This window comes from Molossus molossus, unplaced genomic scaffold (genome assembly GCF_014108415.1).
Source record: "Molossus molossus isolate mMolMol1 unplaced genomic scaffold, mMolMol1.p scaffold_m16_p_23, whole genome shotgun sequence".
Classification (NCBI taxonomy): domain Eukaryota; kingdom Metazoa; phylum Chordata; class Mammalia; order Chiroptera; family Molossidae; genus Molossus; species Molossus molossus.
This window is the reverse complement of record NW_023425359.1, coordinates 25,737,064-25,755,585: the sequence shown is the minus strand read 5'-3', so window position 1 is coordinate 25,755,585 and position 18,522 is coordinate 25,737,064. Positions and strand designations below refer to the sequence as shown.

The window sequence follows — 18,522 nt, the reverse complement described above, 5'->3', positions numbered from 1 at the left end:
GAGCCGGGGGCGGGCAGCTGGGACGGAGCAGCGAGCAGAGAGCAGAGGTGGAGGACTGAGGGCTGCCGGGCCAGCTGTGAGGGCCACTCCCATCCCGAGGGGAGCTCCTTGCTCTCCCACCTCTGAAACTCCGCCAGTCTCCTCAGTGGGGCCTGTTTCTGACAAAGGGCGAAGGTCTCCATCGAGCTGAGTCGGATGGCAATCCCGGGCAGGGACAGAGCCAGGCTGGTGTCGATTTGTGGAATGTGTATGGCACACAGAACACCAGACGCTGCTTAGAAACACCTCACAAAGCTCTTAACTGGAACGTGACTGAGTTCAGGAAGGCCCTCAATGAAAATCAAACCCTCTGACCAAGTTTAACATAAAGTGGTGGCTCTGGGGAGCTGGCCCGAGGGAAGGAAGGGGACCAGGTCACGTGTCTCCTGCCGACCCCTCAGAGCTGGGCCCGACCCCACCGTGCCGGGGGAGGCCCTGCCGACAGTTCTCTGCCAAGGGACCAAGCAGGACGTTTCACGCTGTGTCCATGCACCGGTGGGCCACGGGGCAGGCTGCATTATTCTGAGGTGGCTTCAGAGAGCCAGCCCCTCCTGTGGGGCCCTTGGATCCATGACCATGGTGAGTCGGCCAGTGAGTGTGGCTGTGCGGGATCTTTCAGATTTCCAGGGCAACTGCAGCCCCAATCATTAGTAAGTCAACTGAAAAATAGCATAATTTTATAACTTTTTGAGGTTAAGGGTCACCCTGGTTTCCTGGAGGTGCCTGAGAGGGACCAAGGCTGGCCCGTGAGGAGCCCTCACGCCTCGGGCAGTGGGGTCCTCGCACCCGAGAGGCCTGCGGGTCTGCAGCTCTGGCGGCCCTTCTGCGTCTGGTGCGGCAGCAGAGTGGGACCCTGCACAACTCGGGAGCACTCTGAGCACAAGGTTCACGCAGAGTAGCAGCGGCAGAGACGAGGATGCGTCGGCTTCTCCCACACGTGAAAAAGGACATTCGTTAATATCAAGTTTCCTGCTGCAAATCACCAGACAACTCGGGCTCAAGCACCCATTTATCACCACACTGTTCGGGGCGAGGAGTCCAGTGGCTCTGCTGGGTGCCCTGCTCCGAGGCTGCTGCTCTGCTCACAGGGGTGCTGGCAGAGCCGATTCTGTGGCTGAAGGTCTGAGTCCCCGACTCGGTGCTGCCTGTCAGCAGGTGGAGGCCCTGCCTGCCTCCCTCCTGACCAGTAGGAATCTCCTCCCGACAGTCGATGGTGCCAAATAACATAACGTGGGACAGGGGTCTCCTCCTATGCACAGGCTTAGGGATGAGGCTGGACATCACTGGGGCCATTTCAGAGACTCCCAGTCACAAGGCTTCCCCTGAGGAAAAAAGTTCTGCTTCATCTGGAATGTCCTCAGTGAGTAGGATCCCTGTCACGTCCACTCACGGCAGCCGGTGCGTGTGAGCGGTGGTGACTCGGCACCGGCCTGGCCGTGCGCAGGTGCGTGTTAAAGGTGCAGCAGTGAATTCCGTCACCTCCACGTTCCTGTCCGGGTCTGTCTTCACTAAGTACCTGACACAAATAAAGCAGGCAGGAGCATCAAGGACGTGGTATGTGCTGTCTGTGACGCTCCTGCAGGCCTCCCGGCCAGGTCGCGGCCACCCCGTCGCTGCCAGGTCAAGGTCACGTGGAAATGATCTTCTAGCTCAAGTTCATACAGAATAGACGCACCGTCTGCTGCATCTGCAGGTCCTGCCACACTTCTCTGAGACCTCAGACGGCCACGTCACTTCTCTCTGTACCACCTGCTGCTCCTTCCCATCCCGTCCCTTGTCCCTTCAGTCCCTGGGCTGTACTTGAGCTGCCGCGCTCCAGGGAACGGCCGGGTTATTTGTAGTTCTGACTGTCCAGGCCCATTCCTACTCACCCTCTGACCCACTGCCCAGCCAGCCAGGTGAAGCTGACTTTGGAAACGACTCGAAGGCTGGCAAGTAGCTTTCTCGCTGAGCTGAGCGCACCTGCAGGCTGTCTCGCTCACCTGGCAGGTGCCGCTCCTGCACCGTGTGGCCAAGGGGCTGTGCTGTGGGTGCAGCGCACAGGGCGGGGGCAGCAGCAAAGGGGCTGGGACGGAGTCAAGGCCGATGGAGCCCCTCGCTGCTCCCTTCGGCCTCTGGGCTCAGGGCACCCGGGTATTAGGAGACTGGGAGGAAGAGTAGGAAGCAATGCTGAAGGATACGGGGACGACTTCAGATCCGAAGAGCTGCACCTGGTCACACAGTGCGTTATGCGCCGGAAATAAGAATAAAACTGGGAACTCCAGCTCTTAACTGACCCTGAAATGACCTGAATTTCTGCATTGAGAACTGAAGCTTATCACCAACACAAAGTTGAAACCAACCTGCCCCCCTGACATCAGGCTGTCCACCCCCTGTGCAACCCTGGGGACTGTGCGGGGACGTGCATGCCCTCTGCTGTGGCCCTGTTCATTCTCGGCTCCTTCCTTCGGCCCCACCCCCATGGCTCACTCATGAAAGTCCATGTTTTCAGCCCACGATTCTCTCCCGCGCTGCAGACCTCGTCCTGGACACCACCTCCGCACGTCCCAGAGGACCCCCACACTCGGCCCTCTGCCCTGTGTCCGCTGCTCCTCCCACGCGCCTGCACCACAGATAAGACGGCCGCTGACGGCCGCTTTGCGAGGGGTCTGACCCCCGACGCACTAGTGCAGTTGACTGGAGAGAGTGCTGAGCAAACCACAGCCTCCATCAGCATCACTCACCCAGGTACGCGTTTCTTGTGCACAACAACGAGCAACAAAGTGGGGTCAGGGGTGACTCAGACCGGCAGTGCTGTGAGCCGGCGGGGCGAGACCTCAGGGGGGCAGGCGGCAGGCCCAAGCCAGCCACGTGCCGCCCGCTGATCCGTCAGCAAAGCTGGTCACGAAGCGAGCGTGCTGGTTGGCCGTTCCCTGTGTTTGCACCGACGGCTGGAGGACAGTCAAGTGAGGCCTCGCATTTCTGCAGACGCTGGCCCTGAAGGAGCAGCCCGCAGATTAGACGGGAAATGCTACTGACTTGGTTTACAGACGCTGGTCAATCCTATTATTATAATTACCGACCAACTCAAGAACATCCGTCTCATTAGCCTCCCAGGGCTGAGCTCATGACCCGAGTACTTCCAGACTGTTCAATATAATAAAGCGAACAGTAATTAAAACGCCAGCGCTCACGGTGTGCAGTTCAGAGCTATCAACCTTCTTTGATGCTGGAAAGCGACGTCCAAAGAGACTCCGTGATGGCCGTGAGCCCTGCACCCATTAGCAGTTTCAGAGGACAGAGGCTAAGCCTCCAGACCCTCACGCACAGCGCGTGTGGTCCGGCGGAACCCAGACAGACCGGAGTGCTGTGCTCCTGAGTGGGAAAGCACGGCGAGAGACCTGGAACTCGGGGAGCTCTAGGCTTTAGAGTTAGAAGAGATGTGAACACAAGAAAATTGTTAAAAACAAACAACAAAATACATGATCTCACGACTCAGGGTCGAGACCAGACAGCAGGAGGAACCCGCCCCTGGCAGTGTGCAGCGCTGGGCCTTTGGGAAGATGGCGGTGACATTTTCCTCATGGAGAGGGGACCATGTGTAATAGTATTTCGTGTGCAGAGAATGAAAAATACTTTTGCAATGCAAACTGGAGAAAGTAAACAAAAATCTTGGCTGGTGAGGACATAGTGATGTTTCATTAGGGAGGATCTTGGTTGCACAATCTCTGGGCAAACATTAGATTTTTATGCGAACGAGGGTCCCAGGTTTCCCGAGCAGACACACTGGCCACGCAGCACCAAGAGCCCCTGAGGCTGTGGGAGTCTGGCGGGAAGGTGCAGAGACTGTGGCTTTCTAGTGGCTGAGGCTTCAAGCGGCTGGTTCTGGAGTCGCACTGGGGCCCCTGGTGCAGCCCCCAGCCGGCCACTTCCCGGCGCCCAGCAGTCCCTGTGCACAGCATGGCCTGCCTCCCGGGGAGGACGTTCTCCTTATACGGAAGCAGGAGCGCTCAGCCCTTCCACAGCGAGAGAACCGTTTGCACCCCTGGCTCTGCTCAGAGCCAGAGGAATGCTGGCCCAGAGGCACGCCCCTTTAACTCCAGAGCCCCTGGATCACATCTGCAGGGGGCAGTGCACGCTTCCCCATCTGAACACAGACACTCGGACAGGCCCAGAGCTCCCGCCACCAGAGGACATCGGAAGCCCTGCAGCCATGGTCTCTTCCAGTCCAACAGAGACCTGAGTTGGCCCCTCCCTGTTCTGTGGACACAGCTTCCCTCCTTCCTGCAACTCTGGCTCCGGGTCCCATCAGGTCTGACTGTGGGACTCCCACAGCTCCAAGCTCTCACCTGTCCTCGTGGACGCTGGCACGTCCCTAACCTCGAGACAGGTTTGATCAGAGCGCAGTGCTGTTCACGGATGCGGGTTTGCAGCTGGAGGCCGAACACTGCCTCCTGGCAGAGTGACGCTGTGAGCCAGGGTTCCCTGGGCATCTCAGGCCCCCCACCTATGAACAGCAGGCTGCCGCCTCACCTTCCAGGGAGTCAGAGTGAAGGGCCAGCACAGGCTGGGTGTTCTGGTTGTGACAGTCACGCCTGTGCTGCACCACACTTCAGAGCCCTGCCCCTGGCCCGTCCTGCAGAGGCCACAGAACAGACATTCCCTTGTCTGCCTCGCCCAGCAGCTGCCACACCTGGTGCAGTGGGGTCCCAGCAGACAGCTCGGCCCTGAGTAAGGCGCGAGCGTCCAGTCTGTGCAGTCTCGGGCTGTGGGCCGCAGGGCGTGGGGCACAGTGAGCTGGTGTCACTGAGTCACCGGTGCTTTGGTTTCCTGCACCCCAAACCCTCAGTGTCGGGTCAGGGCGAGAGGGGATGAGGCGTGAAGGTGGACAACTTGTCGAGATACAGAGGGGCGGGAGCTGGCGTCAGTGTCTGGACCTGGCTGCTGACCCGAGCGCTGAGGTGTGGGTGGTGGGATGAGGGCGCTGGGGGTGAGGGAAAGCTCCGTCTGAGGACCAGCAGCTGCTGGGAGCATCTGCGGTTTCTCGGAAAGGACAGCCCCAGCCCCGGGGAGGAGCTCGCAGTGACGGAGACACACACACACACACACACACACACACACACACACACACACGGCCTCCCGATCCCCTGGGGAGGAACTCATGAATAAACAGCTGTATAAGGAGTCGTTCTGGTGTCTGGGAACGAACACCCCTGGCCGAGGTCCTGGACCCACACGCACACCGAGCCCCACTCCGCGGTGACGGCCCCACAGCGGACAGGCTCCCGCAGGCACAGGCGCAGGCTCTGCTGGGTTCCTGCAGGCCTCCTCCACTCGGCCCCAAACAAGGAGCGAAGGCAGCACCTGCTCTGTGCACAGCGGGCTGTTCCCTGACAAGGCGCTGCTGCCCGACTGCTCCACATGCCTGCGGGCTGCTTGCCGCCCAGGGCCCCGCGGACAGGCTGCGGCGGTCTGCCCGCGACACGCTGCCCATCAACAGGCAGCAGCGGCTCCTCTGGCTTTCTAAGCGCCTTCCTGGGACGGAGGAGGAAGGCTGCGTCTAGACCCCTGGTGCACGCGGTCCGTCACGCACTCACAGGCTCGGAGCGGCACGGAAGCTCCTGCACACGGCTGCACGGCCACGGGGAGCTTCTCTCTTAAAGGCACAGTGCCGACCCAGAAAGCACAGGGAGGGGGTGCCCACAGCAGGGCACTAGGAGCGGGCCGAGGCCCCCGGATCTCACCGCCCAGTGGCTGACACGAAGGGTAGCAGGGTGGCAGGTGAGAGCCGCTGTCACTGGAGCCGTGCACGAGGCCATCACCTCCTGCACAGAGGTCAACAGGGCCTTTAACACTGTTTTCCTGCCTGACTCCCTCATGCCCTGACACACCTGTGCCCAAGCTCACATCCCAGATGCACACACTCTTCCCTGCACAGCACAGGAGCAGAGAGGAGACTCACTCGGAGCGTCTTGGCCGTTGGGGAGGGCGAGGCGGGGGGCGAGTCAGAGGCAGACTTCCTGCTCCTCGGGAACTCCTTGCTCCGGGTGTGCAGAGAGGACATGACTCCCGCTGAGGCGGCTCTGCCGGCAGAGCCCAGGGGAGGATGGAGCCACCCTGGAGTCCAGCCGCAGCTCTGGGCCCTCCCGGGGAGCCGGCTGCGTGCGTGCCCCTCCCCTCGGACGTCCAGCCAGGGTGCTCAGGATGGCGCGGGGGTGGTGCAGCTCACTGCTCGCCTAGACCGAGTCCCGGGTTCTCCCGAAAGCTCCCTGCTCGCTGAAGCCGCCCCAGCAACACCAGATTAAATCCAGAGGAAAGCGACCTTGGGTCCTGCGGGAGGAGCCTGGGAACAGCCAGTGCCCCTCACCCAGGGGGAGCAGCAGCCCTCAAGGACTGTGCTGTCGGGCCCCACGGACGGGACGGGGCGGGTGACGACTGCCGAGACAGACTTGGGTTAGCAAATAAAAAAACAAAAAAGTATAAGGCACCAAGATCTGAGAAGGAAGCAGGCGAGGGGACGGGGCTGCGAGCCCTCCTGGAGAAGCGCTCGCAGAGGCACCGGTCACACCTCCCTCCCCGACATTCCACACTGCCTCAGCCGGGGAGCTGGCGCCGAGCCAGGGGGCCGTGCTCAGCCTTGTTGGCTGGCCGAGCTCTTCAGGAGCCAGCGCAGCTCTGGGCACGCAGGGCTTTGGGAACTCAGGGGTGCACGCCGGCAGACCCTTCTCGAAGCAGGCACTCCTCCGACAGGCGTCTCTGAAGTAACAGAGCCCAGACAGGCGCATCTGTCAAAGCCCCTCAGCCCTCAGACACACGTTGAGATTTGCTCACACGTGTTGGAATCGAAACCGGGCCCCTGCAGAGGGCACGCTCGGCCTGGGACACAGCCCTTGTGTCCTCTGAGCGCCCGATGGGACGACCACGAGGGCACAGGAGGTCAGGGCAGGGGCGGCACAGACAGCAGGACACAGGACCAAGTCTCCCAGGGAGATCAGGTCAGAAGGAAAGGATGTGTTTGTGTTTGTTTGGCCTCGAGGAGTTTGGGATTTGACCACAGAGCCTCTTCTGCACTGTCCCCCCACATCCCTGCTTTTGGCCAAATGCTAAGCCATGGTCACCCCCGAGGAACAGCTCAGCTCTCCAGCCCCATCCCTTTCCCACGGGTATTCACACTTCCCTTCCCATCTTCCCAGTGTGCGCTTGCTGCCTTCTTTGGTCTTATGACCATTTTGTTTCATTAAATCAGGAGAAGTGCCTGGCTACTTGGGGGCTGGTCTGAGGATTCAGGCCGTCTAGAAACTTCCGAGGAACAGCGTCCACCACACCCTGGGGGCTCGGGCGTCCAAACATCACTCATCTCAGGCGCCACTCATCCCGGCAGAGGGCGAGGGCGAGGGCGAGCGCCTCTCCCTGAGCTCTTCAGAGGGATGGGCTGGTGGGCCCTGGATGGGAGGAGCCCCCCAGGGGACACCACTGCTCCCAGAGACGCAGCTGCTGGGCTGGGCTCCCAGGGCAGCCGGCTCCCCACAGAGCCTGTCCTCTCCCGGGGCAGGTCTCGTCGGGCAGCGCCCACAGCGGTGACCACTCACCAAGCTCAGAGAGGGAACCGAGGCTCTGAGGCCACCTGACCTGACAAAGACACACCTGCTGAGGAAGCAGCTCTGCCTGAGGCCGGGGGTCTTCAAGGACCTGACACACTTCCCCTGGAGCTTGCTAACCAGCTGTCTGTCCGGAATAGTCTTCTAACAATCATTTCTAATGGTCACTGTCCATATCAAACTCGTTCCTTGAAGCCCAGTTGTAAGCTGCAGTAAACACACATTTTCACGTCAGCAACACCTTCCTGAACACCCTGGATGGTCCCTTTGGAGCCTGGCCCTCTGTGGGTTCAGTGAGCATTTCCGGAAGAGAGGGGCCTGGCTGCCTCCGAGCCCGTGGGTCCCACAGCCGCTCCCACCTTTCAGGTGCCTTCCTGGGACAGCAGTGACCCCAACATCTTCCCTGTGTGCCTGTCAGGCTGGGAGGTTTCTACCGTGGAGATGTGGGGGCCCCCGTCCTCCACCAGCCCGTGCCTCCCATTCAGACTCCTGAGAGGGGCCCCCAAGTCTGCACAGTGAACACAGGCCAGCCTCTGGGTCTCAGCAGTGGTCTGTGAGCTGCCCACATCGCAGTCCACTGGCTTATCCCAGTGCCCTGGGAGCCCTATCGGACTGGGCACCCACTGGCCTTTACAGACAGAACTGATCTCACGTGCTTGGCGCAAGTCAGCTGTGCCTGCCGCGACAGTCCCCACACACGATGGGTCTTTACTGGGACGAGTTGCCATCAGCTTCCATCACCTTTTCCTTAAAGTGGCTGAAGAATCAGAATTCTAGCTTCTCTTTCCAAAAGCATTTCCTCTCAACTACCATTTCAAATAAGCCCAGGGCAAAGCTTTGAAGATTTCAGCCACCTCCATAAATCTCCCCAAATTCTCTGCGTGGATTCTGGAGACTGAGAATGAACCAGGCCAGAGACCAATGAGCTCCAGCACCTGCGCCTGACCCAGGCATTCCCTGACAGCCAGCGACTGCCCTCCGACAGCATCTTCCGGGAACCCAGGCTTAAGGGCCAAGTGGTCACAGAGCCCATGATCCTTTCCCAGCCTCAGAGCCAGGCCTCGGAGGGCAGGTGTGAGTGGGGTCAGAAGGGAAGAGCAGAGCGGGGCAGAACCGCCCTTTCCGAGCTTCCCCGAAAAGCAGGAGATGACCAGAAGGACGTGGAGGTGGCGAGGAGGTGCCCTCCCTGCAGCCTTCAGAGCTCAGTCCTCAGCGCGGCCAAGGTCAGTGCTCCACGTGAGAGCTGACACGCATCCCCCAAGTGCAGGGGCTGGGAAACGCTTGGCCACTGGCGAGGACACTGTCGGGGGAGGTTCTGCAGCAGCAGACACTCTGAACCTGGCCACCAGTCTGCTTTCAAATAGCAGGGTTTTTATTATTATTATTTTTGTATCCTCACCCGAGGACATTTATGCATTTATCTTCAGATAGAGCGGGAGGGAAAAAGGGGGGAAGAGAGAGAGAAAAATATCGATGTGAGAGAGACACATCGACTGGCTGCCACCCACACAACCCCAACTGGGGCCAGGGACAAACTGCAACCGAGGCACATGCTCTTAGTGGAAACCGAACCCGGGACTCTGGTCTGCAGGCTGACGCTCTGACCGCTGAGCCACACTGGCCAGGGCCATACAGCAGATTTTATCAAAACACAGCTCTCCACTGCCTGGTGTGGGCCCATAGCCGCTGGTGTCGACCCACCGTGATGGCAGAGTCAAGGAGTTCCACGGACAACGTGACCTGCAGCTGGCCGGGCCCTGGCCACGTGACCAGCTGGAGACAAGGCTCACCCCCCCCAACACACTGCTGGGGGGCAGAGCACAGGCCCCACGACAGCTGGCAGTGGCCACACGGGACACTGGAGAAAGGACAGCCTGGTGTCGGCCACCAAGGTGGCCACGATGCGCCCACATGGCATATCGCGTGTGACAATCCCCAGCACCCAAGTAAAACATCACAAAATGTTTTATTTGGTTACACAACACCCACACATGCCCTTTCCCGCTCAGAATGCTTCCATCGCGAGAGAATTCCAGAAACAACCAGAGCCACGAGCCCCAGGCGTGTCAGGGTTCAGTCTGAGCCATTGCTCTGCCGACAGGCTCCTGAACCCCCTGCCCCCCTTCTTCTCAGGAGCAGGAACATGGCAGTGTCGAGCATGGAGAAGCCGCGTGAGCCACACTCTGCTGAGAACTGTGAGCCATCGCCCGCCGGCTTTCAGGACCACGTCTGGGTGCGACTGCGTTTCTATGGAGCAGACTCACAGTGCTGAGTGGCGGCTGAGACGGCAGAGACCGCAAGCCTTCGTCTCACATCTCCCTGCACCAGCCCACCTTCAGGTCCCACCAAAATAACACCCTGCAGGCGACAACAGTCAGGGCCTGGAGCTCAGTGCTCCTGCGGGGCACCACTGTCAACACTCCGTTTACTGAGAAGACGCGAGCCCCACACTAAGCGGCTCCCCAGCCACGGGCCAGGACTCCCATCAGCCACTCCTCAGCCACCGCGAGCCCTCTGCGGCCCCGCCCCGCCGTCCTCAGAAGAAACGCACTCCCCGGACTGCCAGGAGTCACTCCTGGAGGCCATAATCAGCCGTCCCCAGACTGACGACTCTGATAATCAGAGTGGAACCCACGTGCTTTGAAGACGACCTGACCAGACTGTCATTAGGGTAATGATGGGGTCCCAGGAACACTCAGGGTGAAAATGATCCCTTTCTTAAGAATGTCATTAGCTGGTTTTGAACATGTTTTTTTTAAAAAAGCAACTTAGAAAAAATACCAGCAGGAAATTCAGCAGAATGTTAAACAGTAATTTCTTCTGAGCAGTATGATTTCGAACAATTTTTTCTTGTTTTTTATAGCAGAGAGAATTCCCTTTTGTAACAAAATTTTCTAACACACCCCAACCTTTACGACCCTAAAATGAAATCCACAGATATGAAACTTAGCTAGAACCGTAACAACCCATCGCGTGGACAAGCAGAAAGTAATCTGGGATGCGATGCATGACTCACGTTAAACTCTGGGCCAGTGACACCAGGAGGCCCGAGAGCCACTGGAGGCCCGGCGTCCTGGAGCAGACGGCAGACGCGGGCCTGGGTGCAAGCTTTCAGGGCCCCACCATCAGAGAGAAGCAAAACGAGGTAGTTTCCTCAAGTTCATGGTGGTTGAACTTTCAGAACCTCCCTCTGCGGAAAACGTGCCTTCCCATGTGAGATCAAGGGCGGTTTGGACTCGGAGAACAGAGCTTTCATCCCCGACGGTGCAGGGTGCCGGTGCCACACAGGACACCGGACACGCAGCCCCGCCCATTGCCGGACCCTAGTGGGACCCAGGACTCCACTGGGGCCCTGCGCTCCCCGGGACTTCCTGCCCCCAAGACAACCACGAGGTCCGGCAGGGCTCACGCTCCCCAGTGTCCCTCTAGCTAAGAGGCCGAAGGTCGCAGCCACCACCACACCCAGAGGCAGTGACGCACAAGGAAGGAAGGGGGACAGGAGAACCAGCAGGCGCCGGCTCCCTCCCCGGTCGCGGACACACCTTCCTCGTCCAGGCATGAGACGTTGAACAAAGTCCACACGGATCCCATGGAATCAATTTATTCTGTCTCAAGAAAGGTCCCTGCCTGGCTGGTGTGGCTCAGTGGTCAGTATGGCCTTCATACTGAAGAGTCATGCTCGATTCCCGGAAAAGGGCACATACCTGGGTTGCAGGTTTGATCCCTGATCCCAATCAGGGCACATGTGGGAGGCAGTCAATCAATGTGTCTCTCTCACATTGATGGTTCTCTCTCTCCCTCCCTCCTTTCCACTCTGTAAAAACCAATGGAGAAAATATCCGTGTCAGAATTTACAAAAAACACAAAGAAATACAGTAAGAAAGACTCCTGACTGACACAGAGCGCACTGGTGCAGCGGGCGCTGGGCCCGGCTACAGGGTCTCAGGGGAGCACATGTGAGCTCTGATGATGGGATCGCCTTGGCAACAGCATGACCTAAAATTAACCGAATCCTAAAAAGGAAGATGACAAGAGAAGCGCAGCACAGCCTGGGGTGGAAGGTCCATGTGGCCCTCGGGGTGCAGGGCCACCTCTGGGGCAGACCCCACACACAGTCTCAGACACCGGCTCTCAATTCCGCCTCCTTCCCCACGGCCCTGCCCTGGTGACTGGCCAGCAGCGCCCGGCGGACAGGACAGCGTCTCACGGAGTGGCTGTCCCCACGAGCATCGTGATACCACCCGACTCCTCGCACTCCCCAGAACGCCTGTTTCAGGAGCAGGCCGATCCCCCCTTTCTTATCGGGGTAAGATGAAGAGGCTGAGGGGGAACATCTATGTCTTATTCTCCACTCACTCTGTTCAAAGGACTGTGGCTGTTACACGGATACCGTGAGCTATGTTATTTCACTGTCTGAATAACAACCACCTCCCATGTCTTCCAACCCGGCCAGGCAGCGGCTGAGTCTCGGCAGCTTGCCGGGACATACCTAACCATATTAGGAGTCGAGATAGAAAGGGAGGTTCTCATTCCTGGATTTTACCCAGAAGGATGGAAAATCACCGGGCACCTCCAGCAAGAAAGGGGCTTCTACAGGCTAAGTGACAAGACCGAGGAGCCCTGCTCGAGAGCGGGGAAGCACCCAGCGGAAGGCCAGGAGCACAGCTGAGAACCAGAGCAGACAGGAACAGGCTGCCATTTGCTGGGAGAGGCGTGAGCTGCCGGGAACATGGACAAACAGGGACACGGCCGTTCAGGCGTCAGGTGGAGCCTCCCTGATGGAGGACAAACCTCAGGGCTCAGAGCGAGTGGGAACGTTGGCCCCACTCCTGCCCTTCCCACTCAGGTCTCTTCTCCCTCCCGGCAGCCCCTCTAGAATTTACTTCTCAAAACTCATCAGGACACTCACACCTGTTGGAGGGGCCTGAGCCACCTCTGACCCAAATGATCCCTTCTCCGCAGACAGACTAGTAAGTGACGTCCAGTCCCACAACTCTAAGGCCAACGGAAGAGTCCCTCTCACCCCGACTCAGGAGCCTGCAGCTCTGGAAGGTGGCTCAGTGGGTCTCGAGCACCCCAACCAAGTCACTCCCGTGTCTAAGGGTCGACCCGACAGCACTCCCATTCATACACGAGGGAATGGGGACACAGCCGAGCCGGGCCCAGCCGCCGGGCTGCAGTTCAGCGTGTCCACTCTCGTGCCTGCCCCACTAGGGTGTCACCTGAGACTAGAACAGACTCCAGATCCACCTGACATCCTGCAACCGCCGCAGACGAGCAGCACGGCAGTGACGCAGCAGCACTTCTCACCTCTGGGCCTCAGCTCTCATCTCGGAAGTGCGCGCTGGGTCTCGTGGCCCGGAGGCGGGCCCAGAGCTGTCTGAGTGGGGCACAGCAGCCCGAGAAGCCCGCTTCTCACAGAGCCTCCCGGGTGAGACGGGGACATTGGCTGTTCACAGGGGTCCTAAAGCTGAGGATGGTCAGGAGGGCAGAACATAGGGCAACCGTCTCAGACGTCCCTGGGCTCCGAGGCCTCGAGCGAGGTCTACAGAGAGGCCGCAGCTCGTTTCAGAAGTTTCGGAGGCTCTGGGACACCACCTGTCCTGCACCCCCAAGCTGACTCCACAGGTAATGTCCAGCAGGCGGGACTGGAGCAGCCCTCCTCACATTAGGACTCAGGTTCAGTTTGTCACTTAGCAAGACAAGGCCTCGGGGAGACGCTCACACGCCGGGGCTAGAAACCCACCAGACGGTGGGGTAGACGCGACTGCCAGGGGCTAAGGCGTGGAATCATTGCCAGGCTTGCTGGTTCACCCACTGACCAGCGGGGGCAGGTCTGACGGCCATGCAGTGCACTGGCTCGAGCATGGTCCCTGCCTTCTCAGCATCACTCCTGGTGTCTCCGCCACAGAAACTCACGGCTGGTCTGTCCTGTCCACAATGGAGGGCAGCTGGCAGGGCCCCTCCAGCCATAACCTCATCTGCGAGGTGCTGGCATCATTCAGATGACGGGCATTGCAACGACGCCGCAAACAGTGCCGGTCTCCACTTCCTTCTAAAGACTCGAAGGCACGAGTCAGGGACATTACCACAAGGGAAAGGAGACAGGCCCTGCAGCTGTGCTGGAGATCGCAGGAGACAGACACGGAGGAAGCCGCTCAAGGTGTTCACAGCACAGACAGCAGGCAGCCCCTGCGCCTGCAATGCGGCTCCAAGGAGGCGGTTTGCCAACGGCCTGTAGCCCCACTCTGCACGGCCTCCCCTCCTCCATCAAGGTGCCCACTCTGCACGGCCTCCCCTCCTCCATCAAGGTGCCCACTCTGCACGGCCTCCCCTCCTCCATCAAGGTGCCCACTCTGCACGGCCTCCCCTCCTCCATCAAGGTGCCCACTCTGCACGGCCTCCCCTCCTCCATCAAGGTGCCCACTCTGCACGGCCTCCCCTCCTCCATCAAGGTGCCTGCTCTGCACGGCCTCTCCTCCTCCTTCAAGTTGCCTGCTCTGCACGGCCTCCCCTCCTCCATCAAGGTGCCTGCTCTGCACGGCCTCCCCTCCTCCATCAAGGTGCCTGCTCTGCACAGCCTCCCCTCCTCCATCAAGGTGCCTGCTCTGCACGGCCTCCCCTCCTCCATCAAGGTGCCTGCTCTGCACGGCCTCTCCTCCTCCTTCAAGTTGCACGCGCGCAGGCCCGTGAGGGACACCTGCACTGGCTGTCACTTACCCACGCTTCCTTCACCTCTTCAGAGCCATCGGCTTCATCTTCCTGACAAAGAGAGAGGAAGAAACACAAGAGGGTCACAGTCACAGACGCCCCGACAGCAGGAGGCTTGGCCATCAGTGAGGCACCCAGGCCCGTCAGCACAGGGGTAGGCGGGGGTCGCCTGCTTCGACCGCTGCAGACAGCTCAGAGTCCTACTGTCTCAGCAGCGTCACGGTATCGATGGCGCCCCGGACGAGAGGGGAGCTTTAAGACGAACAGACCTGCCCTCCCCTCTGCCAAGTCAGTCCACTTGGTCTCCCTGTCAGAGAACTGGTCAGCCCCTGTGGTGTCCCAGAGTTCCTACTTCTGACCTCTCCCTCTCAGACCCCGGGCGGCTGACTTCCGGGGATGTGAGGAGGACTGTTGAGATGGCAGGCTGGTTCCCGGTGTGAACCTCAGTTTTCACGCATCACCTGTCATTTACTGAGCACGGACCCCGAGGAATACCCCGAGCGAGCCTCACACTAGCTCCTTCTCCTTCCTTCTCCCATGGACACCCCTGACTAGCTGCACCAGGCACCACGTGGGGACTCAGCTCCACAGAGCAGGCGCCCACGGCCAGGCCAGGTGCCCGCACAGACCGTCACTTACGTCCTTCATCCAGAAGTTGATGCCCGTGCCTCTCCGCCGCTCTCGGGGCCGCCTCCTCTCACGGATGGACAGCCCGCCAGAGGACGGGTCGTCCACACCTGCTTCCTCACTCTCTGCCAGGGAGAAAGCGAGGAGTGAGCACTCAGATTCGGGGCACACACAGGGGGCTGCATGTCCAGGGGCTCACCCACCATCTTTGTCCATGTCCTTTGTCTCCGGGTCAGGGGCTGGCGGTGTGCTTGTCCGCAGCAGGTGGGAGCTGGTGCAGAGGGCCGATGTGGACGGGGACACAGCTGTCGTGGGCTTGTCTGGCGCAGCTGCACACCTCAGGCGGCGAGGGACAGGCTGGAGGTGACCCATGGGAATGTTGCTGGTCAGGCCCGACCAAAGGATATGCACAGCAGGTTTGCTGGGAATGGGCTTTTCTACCCCAAAATGCTCCATAAATAGCTGAAGTTAGTTTATTAGCTAGAAAGGAAAGAGCTCGTGGGTCCCTACCCTGATGCTACACTGCCAAAGGGTTCCCAGGCAGCATGGCATCGGATCGAATGCCTCTATGACTCTGGAATGGGAACAGGAAGGGCAAGGACCATGGGATGAGGCCCTGGAAGCCCCGCATAGTGCCATCGGAAAGGGGGGGGGGTCTGGGAGCAGAGACCAGCGCTGCAGCCTCCACCAGAGTCTCCGCTCCCCCGACCTGCCCCAACCCGCACACTGGTGCTCGAGAAGAATCCCCATTTCTCTCGTGAATGTTTTCCCCAGGAGTTAGGACAGACAGAGCCTGACAGCAAGCCTTAACTTGGTTTATCAAAGATGCAGAGACAGAGAAATTCTTACTGCACATAGTTTTTTCGTTCATAAATCATACAGACAGAAGCGATAAAATACAGTGGACTTTGGAGTCAGAACTTGGTCCAAATTCTAGCTTCAGCATTTACTGCTGTGTGACTCGGATACGTTACTTAACCTCTCTGAGCCCCAGTGTCCTCATCTGTAAAACAGGGACCCACTCTGGGAGGGGCTGTGTGGATGGAGCATGGAGGTGCTGAGAACGAGCTCAGCAATCAGCTGCCCATGGAGCAGCCCTGCAGGCAGGTCAGAGTAGGGAGGCGTCGTCCCCGTCGCCATGGTGACACTGTGAGACTGGTTGTGTGGCTGGGACACACTGAGGGAAATGAAGTGGTTCTGACAACTGCAGAGATGACGGTGTGCTGGGACCACCTTAGGACAACCAGGAGCTACATCCACAGAAATAGGACCTCGCAGCCCTGACCGCTAACTCCAGTGGAGTGGTGGGACCACAGAGATGGCCATTCCAGCAGTGACCCCATGTGTGCATGGGGCTAAGGGGTCTGTAAGCTTGGAGGTTGGCCGGAATTTGGAGAACAACACTCTGCCCACGTCCAGATCCTCGTTTAACCACATCTCAGTGCAAGACGCTGGGCGAGCTGCCCTACCTCCATGACACTTCCTCATGCTAAAGCAGGAGTGGTGTCTGCCGCAGAGGTTTTATTAGAGGGCTAAACAAATTGATACATATGCAGCAGTTAGCATGATGCCTTGTACAAAGTAAACACCCAATAAATACTCATATTTCTATTTGCAGTCTATTAACCTACAACCTCTTTTAAGAATAGGTTAGGTTAAATTTAGATAATTAAACTCACTGTGGTGATCATTTCACAACATACACCTACCTACATCAAGTTATCACATTGTACACCTAAAACTGTTGGTGTTATATGTCAGTGAAATCTCAGTAAACCCAGAAAAAAAATCCGTTACTCCCAGAGGAAAACACCACCACTTAACTGATGGACAGCTCTGAAGCCCTCAGCTGCAGGCTCACCAGCGAGCATGAGGCTGCTTCCGGGAGCCGGCCACGCGGCATCAGGAAGACCTGCACCACCTGCCCCAGCACAGGGCGTGCGGCCGACACGAGCTCACCTCTTCATCCAGACCCCGGGCCCAGGGCTGGCGGCCCTCCCCAGCGTCCTTTGCAGGGACTGCGGAGGTCTCATGCCTCTCGGCGTGGCTCTCTGGCCCTTCGGTGCCCGCCGGCTTCTGGTCAGGCTGGTCCTGAGCCTGCCGCTCTGCCCTGGACTGGCTGAAGGTCCTCTCTGCCTCCTGCAGGTCTGTCAGGGTCACTCCCTGGGGAGATTCCACAGGTCAGAGAGGTTCCATCCTCACCATGGACCCCACAAATGCAACCCCAAGGCAGCTGTCAGAACGAGGCCATCTCAAGCAATACTGGCTCAGAGCAAACGCACGCGTGCATAGAGAACCCAGACCCGAGTCCAGGTCCATTCCAAACATGACACATTCGCTCCCCAGTCTGAGCTCCGGGGACAGTCAGCATCAGTGCCTGACCCTGGTGGGCGCACTTCCTCCCTGCCCGTGTGGCAGCACCTCCATCGGAAGCACTGCCCTCCCAAGACCAGATGCTGCCAGCAGAGCTCTGAGCAGCAGGCACCGGGGAGCCGCAATCTCACTCAGAGGAAGGAAAACCAGGCTCAGAAAAGGGACGATTCAGAGCCACTCAGGAGCCACCACCCCAGTCTCCTAACCAGCTTCCCTCCACCTTCCCTCCCAGATCACTTCAGGGCCGGTCATCCCCACACCGAGGCTCCCAGGCCCCAGGCAGCAGCTCAGTCTTCGGGAGGGGGAGGTTCCAACACTACAAGGAGCTGAGCAAGCACTAAATTCACAGCTCACACTTCTTCTTTTTAAATTATTTACTAATTTACTCCCTTATTCTCTCTTTTTTTGTACTCTTCACCCAAAGACTTTTTTCTATTGATTTTTAGAGAGAGTGAAGGGAGGGACAAGGCTCACGCTCTCATCTGGGGCCCACTATTCACTCCAACAGCTTCCCACTGGGGCCCATGAGCCAAACCTGACCGTGCTCTGCCCACCTCTCCCGTCAGCCCTGCCTCAGCCCACGGCCCACTGGTCTGCTCTGTTTGGCACTGAGGGCAGCCACGCAGCATGCTCCCTGAGTGGTGCAGCTTCACCACACGCCAGCATCAGAACATTCTCAGCCCGAAGGAACCCACACCCCCCAGCAGTCCCTTCCCCCCTCTGGCCCCAAAGGCCCCTCTGCCGTCGTCTCGGGATCTGACGGTACGTGGGGTCAGATCTGGCCTCTTTCCGCTGCCACGGAGTTTTCTTAGGTTCGCCCTTTGCAGCGTCAGCGGGTGGCAGAGCCTCACTGCTGGTCACCAGGTAACAGCCTGTTGCGCAGGCACAGACGCAGCGCCGTGTGCCGTCACCAGTGAGTGGGAACTCGGGGCTGTCACAGGCCACGAGGACACGAGGACGAAGGCACACTCACCTGCGTCGACCTTCGGGTCTGCCGGGCTTGCCTGGAGCGCGCTTTCCGCAAGGACTCGGCCTCCTCGTCGCGGACAGGGGTCAGATACGACCTGCAGGGGAGACGGCACAGGGTGAGGCCCTGCCCCGGCCGCCCTCAGGAAGACGAGGTGTCCACGCCCTCGGGTGATTCCCACCCCAAGAGTGCAGGCATGCGGAGATTATGGGAAAACGGAATAAGATA

General features: G+C 59.2%; 1 protein-coding gene across 7 annotated transcripts in view; it reads right to left on the bottom strand.

Annotated features, from left to right (window-relative positions):
- PPP1R12B (protein phosphatase 1 regulatory subunit 12B) overlaps positions 1-18,522 on the bottom strand; it is an 89,326-nt gene that overhangs the window by 17,818 nt on the left and 52,986 nt on the right. For 6 of the 7 annotated variants that reach the window (XR_004961412.1, XM_036277416.1, XM_036277419.1 and 3 more), the window contains 5 exons: positions 18,301-18,391; positions 16,914-17,117; positions 15,158-15,311; positions 14,967-15,079; positions 14,337-14,378 (listed from right to left, as the gene is read on the bottom strand). Coding sequence is in view for 6 of the 7 variants with exons in the window: in XM_036277416.1 (XP_036133309.1) it covers positions 14,337-14,378; positions 14,967-15,079; positions 15,158-15,311; positions 16,914-17,117; positions 18,301-18,391 (604 nt within the window). In the remaining variant the exon portion in view is untranslated. Of the gene's footprint in view, positions 1-5,980; positions 6,123-14,336; positions 14,379-14,966; positions 15,080-15,157; positions 15,312-16,913; positions 17,118-18,300; positions 18,392-18,522 lie in introns of those variants that run through there. The other variant, XM_036277420.1, reaches the window with a different exon arrangement.